Source organism: Drosophila elegans, unplaced genomic scaffold (genome assembly GCF_018152505.1).
Source record: "Drosophila elegans isolate 14027-0461.03 unplaced genomic scaffold, ASM1815250v1 contig_208, whole genome shotgun sequence".
Lineage (NCBI taxonomy): Eukaryota > Metazoa > Arthropoda > Insecta > Diptera > Drosophilidae > Drosophila > Drosophila elegans.
In genome coordinates this window covers 23,897,388-23,914,424 of record NW_024545578.1, presented here as the reverse complement: position 1 = coordinate 23,914,424, position 17,037 = coordinate 23,897,388, and the positions used below count along the sequence as shown (strand labels likewise).

At 36.2% G+C, this 17,037-nt stretch overlaps 3 protein-coding genes across 14 annotated transcripts in view; 2 read left to right on the top strand and 1 right to left on the bottom strand.

Moving 5' to 3' along the window:
- Window positions 1-12,958, top strand: part of LOC108143203 (rab11 family-interacting protein 4B) — a 47,215-nt gene extending 34,257 nt beyond the window's left edge. For 4 of the 12 annotated variants that reach the window (XM_017267465.2, XM_017267461.2, XM_041708366.1 and 1 more), the window contains 5 exons: window positions 9,213-9,347; window positions 9,847-10,303; window positions 10,851-10,999; window positions 11,250-11,288; window positions 11,561-12,958. In XM_017267465.2, the coding sequence (XP_017122954.1) occupies window positions 9,213-9,347; window positions 9,847-10,303; window positions 10,851-10,999; window positions 11,250-11,288; window positions 11,561-11,689 (909 nt within the window). In that variant the 3' untranslated portion in view covers window positions 11,690-12,958. Of the gene's footprint in view, window positions 1-3,985; window positions 5,099-5,387; window positions 5,421-8,906; window positions 9,142-9,212; window positions 9,348-9,846; window positions 10,304-10,850; window positions 11,000-11,249; window positions 11,289-11,560 lie in introns of those variants that run through there. The other 8 variants (XM_017267466.2, XM_017267464.2, XM_017267460.2 and 5 more) reach the window with 7 other exon arrangements.
- Window positions 12,959-13,142: 184 nt separating this feature from the next.
- Window positions 13,143-14,149, top strand: LOC108143204. Its single transcript, XM_017267472.2, has 2 exons — window positions 13,143-13,208; window positions 13,271-14,149. Exons 1-2 carry the CDS (start codon window positions 13,178-13,180, stop codon window positions 14,065-14,067), a joined length of 828 nt encoding a protein of 275 aa, XP_017122961.1. The 5' UTR covers window positions 13,143-13,177; the 3' UTR covers window positions 14,068-14,149.
- Window positions 14,150-14,877: 728 nt separating this feature from the next.
- Window positions 14,878-15,425, bottom strand: LOC108143193. The gene is made up of 2 exons (XM_017267445.2): window positions 15,314-15,425; window positions 14,878-15,250 (listed from the first exon to the last, which is right to left on the bottom strand). The coding sequence occupies exons 1-2, from the start codon at window positions 15,339-15,341 to the stop codon at window positions 14,940-14,942; spliced, it is 339 nt and encodes a 112-aa protein (XP_017122934.1). The 5' UTR covers window positions 15,342-15,425; the 3' UTR covers window positions 14,878-14,939.
- Window positions 15,426-17,037: the final 1,612 nt, after the last annotated feature.

Below are 17,037 nucleotides of genomic sequence, written 5' to 3'. Positions count from 1 at the left end.
CTTGAGATTGTAAATAAGATTTTATTGAAACAACCAACAAATAAAAATATTTGTGTTTCAACTGCCACATAAGATTATTCGATAATAGGCATTATCTCTTGTCTCCCAAACCCTTTAAAGGTATAGTGATCTCTTGATACAGTGAACCAATATAATCATGGGCAAAGTTTGCTTAAACAGGAAGAAGCAATATAATATTTGCTCAAATTTTTAAATTCTCAATAGAATTATACTTTTTGATCCATATCACAATACACCACACCGCTTTATAGAAAATCACGCACATTTTAAATCAATGTGTAGCTTGAAACCTCTTTTTCGACTTGTTTTGTTGCATGAAAAATGCACAGCAGCAGAGTAAAATTTGCATTTAATGAGCTCCTTCTCTTGTATACGCTCCCCTTGCCTCATTGTATGCAAATCTTTGGGGAATTCAATTTTGTTGAAGAGTACCTAATGATAATTTTCTTTTATACTATTTTTGATTGGCGGGCATGTGCGAGGCAGAAAATTGTTGAAAAGATAGTAAAACCTCAAAAGACCGAGCTGACAAAAAAAGGAAAGTTTACTTCATTAACAATTTGTGTTTTAATTTATTTGGTTCAGTTGACTAAACATAAAGAAAGAGGATTTTGGGAACTTGTGCATGACTTTTATTATTATTCACATGAGAATAAATATTTATAATACAATAATGATTTTCTGTACTTGTACATAAAAAAAAATCAATTCTATTTTATGTCTTTCTAAGAATTATTCTTATCTTCAATATTAAAAATAAGGCAATCTCACTTAAGGTCTCGTTTTGTTAGAAAAATTCGGTTTTTTTAAACTAGTCAAATCTTTATCAGTCATGCCCTGCTTTGTGGCCACCAAATTGACCTTTGTTTATATGTGTTAATGTGATTATTTAGCTTTGACAAGGGCACCTTACCTATAAAAGTCGCAAACGTTTTGATAAGCACATAAGAATGATTCAGTTTACTGGACTACAAAAATAAACGGCACATACAAATTTCCAAGTAAAAGAAAAGCAAACTTAGCCAGGCATTGCATTTTCTGGTAATTAGAAACTTGTCGGATAGTCAAAACCTAAAGAATGAAAAAACAAAGAAAATAAAGGGAGGGATGGAAATTGCTGTTGCGAGAGGATATTTAAAGTTGCTTAAGAATTTGCCTTAAAGTCTGAACGAAAATAATTTAACGCTCTGTTGGTTGTAGAAAAAGATCGAGAAAGAAAGAAGGGTTGGCTTCACATAATGAATAGAAAACTAACTGTGATTAGCATATTTGTAGAGCTTCTTATAGCCAGAGAATTACATTTTTTTTTCGTTGTTATCTATTTTTAATTTTTTTAGTTCCTACGATAGTGCAATATTAAATTGCTGTTAAATGGAAAATACCATTTGGGGTAGATCGGCTTGTGACAGCACACAGCTGTTGTTTGTCGCGGCTTCTGTCTCTTTCCTTTCTACTCTATCCCTCCTTGTCGTTTCCCTTCAGGCCGTGAAATGAGGTTAGCATGTTGTTTCAGTTTCACCTTTTAGTTCTTTGTCTTAGCGTGGGCGGTCGTCCAAAAGGTTTATTGCCATGTAAAATGCAACAACTGAAGAAATAATTGCAAATGCAAGCTGCAACACTAGACAACGAAATCGAGGTTAGCTGGGGTAATTGACACGAATTTGTTGCCAAGTTGAAATATTGAAAGTTTTCAGGGGAATGAAGGGTGCCTAACTACCCAGAATACATAAAATATGAGGGTGCGAAATGAACTACCCACTTAAGCCCAGATTGGAATACATAAATGATAGGAGTTTTTGTTGAACTGTGCAAGTACGCAAAGTTTTACTCCTTTGGCACAGCACTATTTAAAGAAACCCAAAAGATCAAGCACCTTTTTTTAAATTAAATTCCCAATTCCTAAATTCCTAAAACATTTTACCAATTCTATTTATAATACGCAGCCTATCCCAACAGCTTATATAGCCACAAATTTGAGCTATTTATGCTAAACAAGTCAATCTTTATGGCTCTACATAAATGCTTTATCTGGCATCTCATAAACTGGAATTCTCGGGCTTGCGCGTGTGCATCCATTATATGATCCCCCATTAATACTCAGATATTTCACCTCAACCCCAAACATTCTTTCAGTTCGGATTTTAAGCGTAATGCGATGAAAGATGCATCATAAAATCAGACTGCTACTGCATAAAAATCTGAACACGTTGCAGTTGAAAATAGAAATTGTTTGTTTCACTTACTTTCAATTTTCATCATCATTTTCCAACGAAACGAAACAAGTTGCACAAGATTTGTACAACAGGGTCTGTTGTTGTTATACTGAGTTGTTTAATGGACAAGTTTGTTGGTGAAAGTTGTTGTTGGTTTTGTTGTTGTGCATGTTAACGATGTTGCTGCTGCGTTTGCCATGCTCCATTGACAAAATTGACCATAGATCAATGAGTCTAGCTGTCAAGTTGGTAGGACTTCTGTTTTCGGTCTTTGAGGGATTTGTGGTTGTGGTTTTAAAAAGATTAACAGTCATTTTTGGATGGAAAAACACAAGAAACCATTTTCAGAGATGTTGCAAATGAGTAAATTGTATGTATAACTATGGATAAATTGATAAAATGACATGATTTGTTTTTAAAATTATCAGCCTAGTTAAACTTTGTTTTAAAAGCGTATTGACCTTTTTTCTAAGTGAAAAAGTGTTCTCATTTCTTAGCTCGCAAAATAAGTAAAACAAATAAATTCTAATTTATTATGACAAGCCACTTAAACCCATTTAACATGCGCATATGTGCAGAATTGTGTTGTCTTCTCACTTTTTATTTTCATCTTAATTTGTATAATTCCCGTTTCTTCTGAATCATACAATTTATTATTAACAATTTAGCAGAAGATGAAAAATTCAAATTTATAACACATTTTCCACTTCCATTTCTAGCGATGTATTGAATCATCTGCTGAAAAGAAAGAGGCAATGAAGAGCAAAGACCGTCTCCGACTAGATTATGCAATTCTTTCAGTTACGGCAGAAGAATTGCATGCACCAACAGTTTTTCCTCTTCTTAGCCGCTTCTTTCCATTGCTTGGTTTTATCTGCACGAAGTTCATCAATTCAACTAGGAAATTAAACTTAGCCAGAAGCGCAGAAGCGCAGAAGAAACCAAACTCAGTCGTGTAGAAAGAATGAGACAGAGTACACTGCAGGGCGATGAGGAGAATCGGGAAGACTGTCTTCGTCGGTTCTTTTGTTTTGTTTATCTTTTTGCAAGCGCACATTTCCTGCATGAAATATAGAAAAATTCTTTATGGTTTTACACCATTCTCCACCTTTGTTTCCAGTCAATTTCTTGCTCTGCTTTCTGGATGCATCCGAATTCCCAATCCCAAACAATTACCTTTCAATTTGTTAAGAATTGTGCTAAAGGCCATCGCGATACAAAAGAAGAAATCATTTGCTAAGCTTCTATTTATTTTTTTTTTTACTATTATTTTTCTGCATAATTCATTTAGCTGCTTGAGGGAATGAAAATTCTTTTGTTTACTTCGTGAACTCTGCTGGCAGTTCAAGAAACTCATTTTTGGAGAAAAAGAAAGAAATTCGTGGCGGACAATCTCTGGGAAGAGATCTGCAGAACAATTGCTCTGCTTATAATTATGCAAGCAGAATTTCATTATGAGATTGCTATGGGATCTAAAAAGTGGTTAAAGGGAGCCTTTGAAGAGTTTTAATCACTGTTCTAACTTTTTTTTTAAAGTAACTAAAGTTTGTTTGAATAAATTGTTTTTGTTATTTCAATAATAAAGTTTTCAAATAGAACGTAATTACTAAACACGAAAAGTAAATAATAAAAAAAAAACCGAAAACCACAACCATAATTGTGATAATGCATCAATTAAAATAAAACTAAACTAAATAATGTTAAAAACAAAAATTCTAATATTTTCTAGTTTTTAAACGATTTAAAAATCATACTAAAAGAAGTGAAATAAAAAGTGGGATTATATATAATTACACAATGAAAACCGAAATCGATAGTCAGGATAATGCAACAGTTAATACAAATATAATACGTATAAATTATTTTATTTAGTCACATCAAAACCGGAGCATGCCCAGAAAAGTGCCTTAAAAATGATTGAAGAGAAGAAAACGTATCAACAAAAAAATATCTGAATTATGTGCCTACAAAACTAAGACAAAAAGTCTTCCCACTCAAATTAAGAATATTAAATCAAAATTAAACAACAAAGTGCGAAAACAAAACCAACTAAAAAATCCCCCAACCAGTGCCACGCCCCAGCAAAACCATTTAGCCAAAAAAAATAAAAAAAAGAACTCACCCAAAAATAAAAACAAAAGTAAATCATGAGTAGTCAACCTGCCAGCCAGCCCGATAGCATCGATTTAGCCTATGATATGTGGGCGGGCCAATTCGAATTCGTAGGACCCACAAGTCAGCAAAGCAACAAGAATAACAACAACAATCTGAACAACAACAAGTGCAGGATCGGAGCGCAACAAAATCGGAAACTATCTACGGATAGTCTTGAGGATCTGAATCTGAGCTTTAACACAAGTGCTACGCAAAATCCGCTGAGCAATACCTACAGTTTGGGAGTCACCGGCGGTAGTGGAAGTGACTACTGTGGCTTTGGAAAACACCCGCCAGTACTGATCGATCAGGAGACCTTCCTTAGCCTTAATCCAGCGGACTTTGAGGACATTGTGCCATCCAATTCGGAGCCCAGTTCGCTGGTCTTCATCGAAAATAAGCTAGAGACGAACAACAACAGCCTCGAATCGAACAACAATAACCATATCAACAATAATAACAACAATAAGATTTACAATTTGGAGAATTTGACTAGTAAATTCAACAACAAAACGAACAATACAAATACAAACGGTTTCAAATTGGAGAACCTGAAGAATTTCAAGAACAAACTACTCTGTGATTTCGAGGACACCAACGGCGGGGGTGGAGGAGGTGTCGGCGGTGGTGGCAGCAGCGGAGGATCAGGACCCGTTGGCATGATGAACGGGGCCCTCAGTGCCGAGATCTGCGATAATCTCAACGAGCAAGTAAGCAGTTTTCCACTAATTCCCCCGATTCCGCGGACTAATTTCATCAAAGTTCAGGGTTCATGTGGGGGTGGTGACGCCCCCTTTATTTAGGCTTCGCATGTCACGACATCTAGGTTATATAGTATATACGGCCTGTCAATATTGTCCAGTCCATTCACTATAAATAAGCAGCAATTGTATGCAATTTGCTTTAGTCTGGCTCGGAATTCCCTTAGTTCAACTGTTTTGTTAGCTTCGTCGCTAGGAGATTTCCCTCTGAATTGATATTTTAATCAATTGCTACTGGAAGGCATAAAACAATATGTTGGAAACTAACGAAGTGAGTTGAGTGGTGGAAAATTCCATTGAAAGTATTAGATAATTGTAGAAAAGTAACTTGAAAACTGTGGACAAAAGTTTCCTGTGTTGAAACTAAAAACTTAAGTGGTTATGTCGGTACAGAAAATAATAATAAATGAATCGTTTATAGATTTTTCACGGAATTGTGAAATTTACAAAGTGCGTTGGATACAAAACTGTTCAAATAATTAATGTTAAATAATTCTGTTAATATTAAGGTTTTTTTCGTTTCGACCATATGCTTGCACCTTTTAGAAATTTAAATGTTTCACAAACGTTGTTTACGATTTCCTTGACTTATTTACCTTTCTCAACGTCAAAACTGGGCCAAAAATAAAATTTCAAAGTCGAAGAACTTGTTGTATTTGCCATATAATTTGCCAGACATCTGCTAACTATAAACAAATATATATTACAGCTTGCGTCAAATGAGATCATCGGTCACAAATCATCAGTGAGAAAAGAAAGAAACAGTGAAATAGACATTTTGAGAAATTAGTTGACGAAGCCAAAATTAATGATTAAAAAAACTGTAACGAAATTGATGATTAGCCGTGAAGGGAAATTGTGTCAACGAAAGTAACAGCAGCGAGCTCATGTGGACGGAAAGAAAATTAAGGAAAGCCCATAGAACGTCATTTTCTAATGCGATTACTCTAGTTTCAGGGCAGAAAAAAAAGAAAAGAGTCTTCCACAAGCTAGTGATGCATTCCCATCATTTTATGCAATTAATTATGAAGCCTTTTATTGCTATGGGGCCGACAAATGGGTCTCTCGAGATTCAAAATTCCCTCCACTGCGCTGGAGGTCAGTTCTTCGCTTCTGTAAAGCGATAAACCTCCGGCGGATGCGAGATTTGTTTACTATACTTGATCCACATAAACTAGTGGGGAAACTCATTTGATAAATGAAACAATTGTAGGGCATTGTATCGCCGGAGAAGGAAACTGAGCGAGTGTGTTGCAAGTTAAGATTTTCATTTTGGGGTCAAAGCTAATGCCGATTACGATGTCCGAGTGCTTCCCGTTTTTTCCAATTGTTTTTCATTTCGTGATTTACGAGCTGTTAATGAGTAAAATATATCAAGGGCTTTTTTCTTTACTATTTATAAAACTAACGCATTATAAGAATAAGAGCAAACGACGAAATTTTAATTTATCTAGTAGTTATTTCGGTTTATTTAAAGTTTTCCCAATTGAAAAGATATTATGACCCAACGTTTGCCGACGGTATTTATAGAAAAGGCAACCAATTAGCTCTAAACATTTTCACATTGTTACACTTTTGCCTTTTCACGTTGTACCTTCCATACAAAAAAATTAATAGAGAACCTTTCTAGTTTCCTTTCCCAAAATTATTCCCATTTTGAGAGACAACCTTCACCGAGACCAAAACATTTGTTGCGTATTTCCGCACTTGCTATTACAAATTTCCCATCATTTAGTCGCACCTGTCGTGCCATCAGCTTGAAAAAACGAGACTGTAAAAATCAAAGGCCCTCAAAGGGGCGGAGGGCTTTAATGACTCCGGGAACACCTTTTTAAAGCTGAAAAATGAGGAAAAGTAACGAGCACAAGTAAAGATACCAAAGCCTTACCACTGATTTTCTACTTAGCAATCGTAAAGTAAAAGATTGTATAAACTGTGTTCTAAAATTGCATATTAAACTGACAGAACATGAACTTAAAAAAGATAAAGTGCATTTACAAAGTGTACACTGTTTTTTCAACTTTTAAAATCATCTAACAAAATCAAAAGTCAATTCTTTTACAAAAGTGTAGTTCACCGTACGTTTTAGTAAAATCCAGAGCACCAAAAACAAAGCCTTTAGTTTTACAATTTAAGGGCAGGGTATTTGTAGTCGACTACAGCAATCTTATCTTCTCTATATACAACTCCTCGTCACTTGTTACTCAATTCGTCTTACACTTTTATTGTTTTCTCTTTATGCCTCCCAGCAACATTTTATTTTTATTACTTTTTCTGTTGTTGTTGCTTACGTTCTGACCAAACGGTTTCTGAATGAGACGCGACTTCTGTTTTGGCTTCTATTTTTTTGGCTTCTTAGTCTTTCCGTATTTTTTTTTTCTGTAGAATTCGGTAGACATTTAATTTAAATTCTAGTTTCTATATAATATGCTTAGTTTTTTTTTTTTTGTCATGGTTCATTGTACACATACGGAGCCCCTAATTGAGACCCCCGCCATATCGTACTTTTTCGGTTGACTCAGCAAGCTTATTCTTCTCTCGAAACATTTCTCACTCTCTGAATATTTCTCCAATTCTATGTTGTTTGTTTTTGGTAGGGCCCTAGGCCCATTTTTCAGTACTCGCCGTGCCGCCTTTGACGTCGATTGTGTATCCGTGTATCCATCGGTTTTCGGTGCTCTCATCTCGATCTGTTTAATAGTTTCATACTCTGTGTAAATCTAGCAGAAATGCTCAACTGCGAATTGTCGCCAGCAAATTGCACTTAATTAAGCCTAATTGAACCCCCTGCCGCACAGTTTGACAGCTATTGGGCGCCGACCCCAAATAAAAGCCGTTTGTAACCGCTAATTGAACTTCTCAATTGACATTTCTGAGGGTTTTAGGGGCTAATTGTTGTAGGGGGAGGGGAAACCAGTGAAAGGTGGCGGAATTAAATTACCAGGAATCCCGAGTCCCGCGGCGATGCTCATTTGTAGATGGACTTTACGTAGACAAACGTTAAAGATTGGGGTAGAAAATCATTTGCGTTTTCGGTGGTCTGTCCCTTGACTACAAAGTAAATATTTTATTACTTGTAATAAGGGATTTTATTATATGATTGATTGATTTATTATACCTATTGATTTTCAAAATAAATGTAATTAATTAATTTCCTATTTAGAAACAAAATAATATTAAGTTAAAAGCCCAAAGACACCCTGTTTCCGTTTGCTGTTATCAGAGCTCTAAGGCATCCTGTACTGCAGTCATTGCACATTTCTTATCGGGCTAAGCAGGCAAGCGACTCGTGTTTACATCTTCTGTTTTTATATTTCCTATAAGTTTTTAAATGCGCGGGCGGGTCATGAGTAATTGTGCAAAAAGCAGCAGCCAGCAAATCTGTGGTGGCGAAAACAGATTTTTGCACATGCCATCAACTAGTTGGCCCAAACTTGAATGCAAAACACTGGCAGTGTGTGCGTGTCTTTTTACGCCTTCTGCTGAAGTGGGTGCCTATGGGGCGTATGCTTAATATTTATGAGATTCATATGGGCAAGGCATGCCAATAACACTGGGCTACCAAAGTGGGATGGCAGATGTGTAGGAAAAGCATTTAAAGTGCTTCTCAAGTGAAATGTTTTTTCGCAATGTTCAATATTCAGGCACTAGCTTCGTTATCAACATATTGTTTGCTTGTGTTGACTGGTGTAATTAACAGCATTTTCAATGAGTTGTCGTTGGTCGCTTTCAGAAAATACAAACGAAGTGTCGGCAGTCCGCTTCGACCATCAAATGAGCAAAGACTTCGAGACGATGCAGAAATAATTTGAATTTTTCTTAAGCCTGCGAGAAATGAGCATTCCTCAATAATGTGAAAAATAAATATACACAGATATAGTCAAAGTTGCACACCATATAGATATAGGCAAATGTATGTGAAACATCCCATGGCTGATGTGCAGTTGGTGAACGATCTGCTCCTCGATCTGCGGCACATGAAAAACGATTGTGTTAGTCGAGACATGAACTTTTATATTCGAACATAGACTTATCAATTTTTATTTCTTCCATATACTTACAGTTGGAACTGCTACAGCGCAAGGTCGACGATTTATCGGATACGCAGAATATAGCTGAAGATCGGACGACCCGCACCAAGACCGAATATGCGGTGCTCCAGGCGCGATATCATATGCTCGAGGAGCAGTACCGAGAGGTAAGTAAAAGAATATAGTTAAATCATGTATTTAATGGTTCGTTTTCTTTTTGTTTATTGTAACCAAAAAGTAAATTTGTGTTGTTAAAACACTTGAAAACAATATTAACTTAGTCTAAACGAATTTTTAACAAGTAACAAATTATTCAATATATTTTAAATATATATGACTTTGTAGGTAAAATCTCTGTAATTTAAAAAAGCTACAAAAAAAAAAAAAACAAAAAAATAATATTCTGTTTTTGTGCATTGCAAAATGGCTAAATAGTTATCAATGATCAAATGTTCCTAATGTTTTTTTTTGTTTGGTAATGAATTTTATAAAGTCTAACAATTTGTAATATTAATTTATTAAATTTCAAATATCGAAATTGTTAAATTCTTTAGGCTTTTCGCATTTTTAAATAATTAGTATAGAATGTCAGAATCTTTACAAAGTACTACTTGTCTCTGCATCAAGAGTTGTACTTATATTTAATGTTTTTGCTTACCCTTCCAGTCGGAACTGCGTGCCGAGGAGCGTTTGGCCGAGGAGCAGAAGCGGCATCGCGAGATCCTGGCCCGCGTGGAGCGCGAAGCCTCGCTGCAGAACGAGAACTGTCAGATGAAGATCCGGGCCACCGAGATCGAGGCCTCGGCGCTGCGGGAGGAGGCGGCCCGACTGCGAGTCCTTTGCGACAAGCAGGCCAACGATCTGCACCGCACCGAGGAGCAGCTGGAGCTGGCCCGCGACCAGATCGGCGTCCTGCAGCAGGAGCACGAGGAGCAGGCCCAAGCGCTGCGTCGCCACGAGCAGGAGAAGAAGTCCGCCGAGGACCTGATGGTGGAGCTGAGCCGCGAACTGCAGCGCGCCCGCGAGGAGAGCGGCGCCCGGGCGATGCCCACCACGTCGCCGGAGAGCATAAGACTGGAGGAGCTGCACCAGGAGCTCGAGGAGATGCGCCAGAAGAATCGATGTGAGTGGGAAAGTTCATTGAGCATTGTTCTGCATATGGATTGTGTTAAATTTGGGAACGTTTTTTTGTACCTACAGATGTGATCTGCTCTTAGTCTTAAAATACGACGTGTTTTTAAAAATGTTTTTTTGTCAGTATTTTTTCTTAATTTTTAGCAGTAAGAGCACTTTTAAGACATTTCAGAAGAAGTGTAAGGAAAATATTTGAAGAATTTTATAAAGCAAAATTCACCCCTTTGAGTATAAAAAGTAAAAATAAATTTGATTTTAAAATTCTAATTCCATTTAAAATTATACAAATTAATCAATTAGTTATATTATGTTTAAAAAATCAATGTCGTCAGCGGTAGGTGGGAAATAGTACTTACCACTAGATGTCGTTGGTTCTTTCTTATTTAAATCGCTATTTGCACATTGCGCCACCTACTGGTGGTATAATTAATGGGTTAACAGAGTAAAGTCAATGCGAACAAAAATTGTTTTTTTTTTCTTTTCTTAAATAATAAATTTGATTGAATTCAACTAAACTCACTATTTATCACCCTCAGCACTCGAAGAGCAGAACGAGGAACTGCAGGCCACGATGCTGACCAACCAGGCAACCATGCTGACAAATGGCGTGGAGCAGGGTCGCCATCTGCTGAACGGAACCCTCAACAGTCTGGCCCAGGAGCTCGAGGAGATGTCACAAGCCCAGGTGTGTAGTTTGAGCCCGCCTGTAGTGTCGCCTGCTTTCGCTTTTAGTGTAGTCCAATCCGTCATCCCCACACCCACAAATACACAGTTTAGAAGCCAAACCCAAAAGCACACGCACAGTCACCGCAAAAGAAAAACTGATGAATGCTATTAAAAACCTAGTGACCGTACTGTACTGCCCTGCGTTCACTTTAAATTATATATAATATCTGCCCACATGTGTATTTAAATTGACATTTATTGTATTACAGGATTCTGTGGATTCAGCCACATTAGCATCCTTAAGTCAGGTAATGCTTCAATCACGCAAAAGCCACAAACAAAAACGAAAAATTAATACAACACGGTTTTGGAGCCATTGTGCACGCATTGCAGTTTGACTTAAACTAAAATTGACTTAAAAATAATGTTGGTTCATGGTTTTCTAATTTATCAAACTCATCAAGGACATAATTTCACATGGTCTAACATTCATTCGTGTATATAAAAACTCAAAAAATCTTCCATGTTTATATGTTTCCATAAGTTTGACCTGAATACTAACAATACCTATGTCTTGCAGCTGCAACAGGCCTTCCAGGAGAAAGAGGACGAAAATGTTCGGCTAAAGCACTACATTGATACCATCCTACTCAACATCGTAGAGAACTATCCTCAGTTGTTGGAGGTCAAGCCCATGGAGAGAAAGTAAAGCAGCCAAACGGAAGAACAAACCAACAAATCCGTAGACACTCAATCGTGCGCCGCCACCACCTAACATTAACTAAAATAAATGAACTAACTAAACCATACTTTATGTTAACTTTTTAAGCTACACTTTATACATGTATTTATGCCTAACTTAAGATGTAATTTATTTTATAACAGTTTAATGTAGATTTTTAAACCAAAACAACACAGAAAGAGAACACAAAGATTGCATGTCAAAATGATGAAAAGTCCTTAATTCGGTTAGGTAATGTTTTGTATAAAGAGAGTCAAAAATTGTGTAAAAGTTTATTTTCCTTCGTTTCTAGTTTGAGTTTTGTATAGTGCGTGTTGTTGATCCCAAAAGATATTACATATAAATATTGTTAGATCTTAAGAATTATAAACCTCGTTTAACCTTTAATGTAATGGAGCCCAATAATTTATTGATCCAACAAAAAGATATTGTAATTGCTTGGAAAATCTGATTACGAATGTGTATAGCATTAAATAAGGAACTTTTATGGAGTGTTAATGTTTGATTGGAGATATGTTCCAATTTTGTTACGGCAGCTAAGAAGGATTTGCTGGCACAAAAATTTCCCTTTTGGCATTCTTCGTATATTTCCTTTTCGAATATCCATTCACAACTTCTTTCTACTCTACACCTGTACTCCCAGAAACATCTTTCTTAGTTTGCCTCTAAAGTAGTTGCAAGAATCTATCGAAAAATTTGCGTTTATGGTATGGACAATCCCAGGATACGAAGGCGAAGTTTTAGTTTGATGTGGATCTAAATGAAAGCAATTATCACTAGTAAAAGTAATTCAATTGATAACTTATATCATAACCCACAAACATACATATGTCAATGTATAGCACAGTTAAAACTAAACTTATTCTGCATATATATATACCAACATAAAATGGACGTATCGTGCAAACATTTAGGGATGGCACATCAGAAGGTCTCACCCATAAACTCCAAACGAAAGCGATCCCTAATAGTCTAAGCAACAGAACAACTCAAGCGGTCAACCATAATTTAGTTATGATAATATCCAAGCAACACAAGAATCGAGATGAAATTGTTAATCAAAATTTGATTGCCTTAAACGGAAGTTTTTAAAGTGTTTTAAGGCCTAGATAACTCTAACAAAAAAGTCCGTAACGTTTAATGACATACTGAGTAACATGGAATTTTAAATGTAATTTACCAGATGCAAGTCGCAGAACTTATATCAAAATAAAAAAGGAATATTTTATAAACAAAGACCCGCCTTTCTGACTGGCCCTAAAACCAAAGCGTTGCTAATTGGCGAAACCCGTTCAAAGACAATGCACATAAATGTTTAATTTATTAAGGAAGCTCGATGCGGAGAACAGGTTCCTCGGGAAGATTGCGTAAGATCTTTTTGATATAGAATGCCTTATATAAGCCCGTTTATGAAACAGTCAAGGACAGAGAAGACATTGGAGTTGAAGTTTCAAGATGTTTAAGCTGTGTTATCCTTTGGCCGCAGGTGGGCACCTGAATATCCCTCATCTTGTGAAACAGGAATGAGTTTGACTTTTGTATTTTCAGTGCTGCTGTGTTTTGTCTTCGCCACAGCGCAGGTTGTGCCAAATGCAGAAATCGGTCGGATTACCATCCAAGTGCCGTTGCTGTCCAATGGAAAGCCCGTAATCCTTACCAATCAGGACAAGGAGGAAATCGCCACCGTGGAGGAGATAAAGCCGGGAAAGGTCCATGTTGTTCAGGAGGTAGTGGTGCCACCCACAGTAAAGGAGGAGACCAAGATCAGGATGGCAAGATCCGTTTCGAGCTCGGGGAGATACAACCATGATGTGACCAATCCCGGTATTCCGAACCATGGAATTCCGAATCCTGGTATCCCGAACCATGGAATTCCGAATCGTGGCATCCCCAATGATGGCATTCCCAATCCTGGCATTCCGAATCATGGAATTCCCAATCCTGGCATTCCCAATCCCGATGCCTCCGAACTTATGCCGGTTGTTGTGATGCCAATGCCACCAAGTCGAACCACCACCTCACCCATGTCCACATCCATGGTCAAACGAGTGCCAACCAGGAATTGTTTCCACCTGCTGATGGGAGGCATGACTACCATGCCCCCAACGGATATGATGACAATGACACCTCCACCGATGGAGGACTGCGATCTGTTGTGCACCAAGGGCGAGTTCTTGCCCATTTGTGCCCACAATGGCAACTGTGTCCACGAGTTTGCCAACCAGTGCGTGATGGACACCTTCAACTGCAAGCATCGGGAACTGGCCTTCCGTGCAGTGGATGAGGAAGTCTGTCGGATGGGAATTTGTATGAAGAAATGCAAGGAGGAGGACCTGAAGCTTTAAGATACCACACACTACGAGTATTAATTTTAGATCTTTACTTTATCCTTTACATATAAATCAAAATAAATAATTTCAAAATAAACCAAGTCAAGCTTCTGAAGCGTAGAGAAGTTCCAAATTTAAGCTTATATCCCTAGTGATAACTATAAGTCTGAAGTAACTAGCTAGTTATATTATGTTTGGGTTTCACTATTCAGTTGGTGCAAGTCTGATGAAAGTTATTAAAACTTTGTGTTAGCCATCCCCTCGAGCTTAGCAAGCAAATGAAATTTGATTTACAGGTCGATATAAAAACCAATACAAAAAACACTTTAATTCAAAATGATTTCACATTAATGTTTTGTGAGTATCGTATTGAGTATACAAACATTTTATTTCTTATTTTAATAGAGAGTTACTTTTATGTTAATACTTGCTCTTCTTATTAGGTTTTTATAAGATAAATTATATACTTATGATAATAAAAAAAAACTTGTATTTAAATGTGTCGGCTAAATAGTATTTCCCTCAGCCATATTAACTTCTTTTGATTTATTAACCATTGATGGTAGCTAACGCTTTTTGGTTTTGCGCAGCTTGTTATTTATTCCTTTTTCTCGCTAGTCCCGACATTAAGAAAAATATTTTTTTCAACCATCCTAGTAACGCATAAGCAAAAACCTGACCGACAGAAAACATAATTTTTTAATATTGACTTAGATTTTTAGCTTAAAAAGAAACACTTTTAATAAGTAGATTCTGTTAGGTAAGAACTGCTTATTAAGCTTTTCTTCTTGGTTTAGGTATACAGCGATATGAAACATGTACTACTTTATCTTGTTCAATTGGTTTTATTAAATTCTTAACCTACAACCTTTCAACCGAGACCTTTTTTACAGGCCAAACTCCTTGAGATCTGACTCCATGCAAAGTGGCTGCCAATCTTGCAGGCATCGATGGTCATCCACGGTGTTGAACATTTTCTGGGGATTGCGGCAGTTGTACGCGGCCATGGCGCAGCGACTCTCAAACTTCAGTAGGCATTGTCCATTGCTGGCACAAACAGAAGGGTCCTTTTCAGCACAAAAATATTCGCATTTATCCTCGACTTCGTCCGCATAAACCCTTTTGCCATGCTGATCAATGCTCAGACTGTTGCTGTTCGACGTGGGCACCACTTTGGCGGCAGCAAAGGCAACAACAGCTGCAAAAAATTATATTTTTATAATAAATTAATTATGATTCGGTTTAAAAAAAAAAAACGTACCCAGAAAGATTAGCGCCAGAAGCTTCATTGTTGGTTTTTGATGGACTTTCGGTTGAAACTGTTGATGTTTATTTTTGTTGCGTTTACCTTGCTGTGTTCGCAGCAACTGTTAAACTGTTGATTTTGCCACCAACTGGCCACATTTTATACACCAATGCCCAACGAATTTCTGCTGATGAAAGCTTTTTGTTTCTACTGCCGATGCTGCGGTCTGTTCTTCCTGATTCGCTGCATAATCCCTTATTTTAACACCTGCCAGAGATATTAAATTGCATCATCATCAGCGGCATCAACAGCTTTGTCTGTCATTTTTATCCTTGTCTGCCTTGTAATGAAACGGCCCGCCTGGCTAAAAATAAAACTTTGAAATGCCTAATTTGCATATTTATTGTTAGCATTTAAATTTGCTTTTACTGTATGTGCCTCCTAAAAGTACGCTTTGAATTGTGAATTTTTTCGTAGTTGTGGAAAATTCCGCTTGGTTGGACAGCGCTAATGCTCTTTGTTTGAAAATTATTAATTTGTTGGTTTGATGGAAAATGTATAACTTTTTGAAAATGGTATTAAGGATTTAAACGATACATTCTGACCAGTTCAAAAATATAAGTGAAATAATGACCAATATAAAACTCAATAAAATACACTGTTTTACCCAAATGGCATGGGTACACAGATTACAAATTCCGCGATCCATTGAAATTTTCATAAAAAGTGGGTGCTCCTGAGTAAAAGTCCCATTTAAACTTATGTTGCATCAGCTAAGGGTTCCGTTGTACAGCTATGAATACAAAAATTCGATGTTTGGCTACATTTTTAGTTATTCAGCCCATATATTTGGAGTTACATATTATTTTTTTTTGCTGACAAACACTCTTAATACACCACTTCATCCCTGGCTTAAACCATTATCCATGTCTTTGAAACTTGTCGCCAAAGATAAAAAATCGGATTTTGATAAGACTTAAAGTGCCTCTTAAAAATATGTCTTTAATGTAATCAATCAGTTTTAATTTTAATTTAATTATAACTTAATTTTTTCCTGGAATTTACAGTCTTTTGTGTGTTGCAATTTCTGTTACAATTTTATTTATATTTATATTATTATTTAGTTGAATTTTGGTATTGTACAATCTGAAAATTTGATTGTTCCTTCTCTAATAGCCTTTGAATTGATTATCTGCAGTTGATCTCTCGAAAGAATTACCCATTTATAAATTTCAAAGCAATTTAATGTTTTTTATTAGAAATAAAGTAATTATATTATTAAGTAAATTAGAAAGAATCCTATTATTGTTATAATAAATTTTATAGCATAGTGTTATTACCCATGTAAAAAAATGTTTTCATCTTTGCGACCTGAGAAATATAAATATTATAAATATTATGTATTTTAATAAAGGATTTTTAAAGTTAGTAAGCTTTCATCAATGACAACCACTGGTGTTAATATCTTCTAAAAAAAAGTCTTATTCGTTGTTGTAAAAGATTATGGTCAAAATTGGTAACCTATTTTTATTGCGCAAACTTATAAAATGTATTGATATTTTTTACCTGTTAAGTATGTTTAATGTTTTTAATACCGACATTAAAAGTTATATAAATGTAAACGTTTCATATAATTTAATTTTGGAAATTTGACGTTAATACGCTTTTATTACTGACAACGCTAACCAGTGCTATCTTACATAATATATTTTTTGACACCATAAATTATTTAAATATTT

What these genes read in the sequence shown, in the direction of transcription:
- LOC108143204 (XM_017267472.2), top strand. Translation starts at nt 13,178, where the DNA reads ATGTTTAAGCTGTGTTATCCTTTGGCCGCAG. An exon ending in GTGTTATCCTTTGGCCGCAG is followed by an intron (nt 13,209 to 13,270) that starts GTGGGCACCTGA and finishes TTGTATTTTCAG; the next exon opens with TGCTGCTGTGTTTTGTCTTC.
- LOC108143193 (XM_017267445.2), bottom strand. Translation starts at nt 15,341, where the DNA reads ATGAAGCTTCTGGCGCTAATCTTTCTGG. An exon ending in TCTGGCGCTAATCTTTCTGG is followed by an intron (nt 15,251 to 15,313) that starts GTACGTTTTTTT and finishes AATTTTTTGCAG; the next exon opens with CTGTTGTTGCCTTTGCTGCC.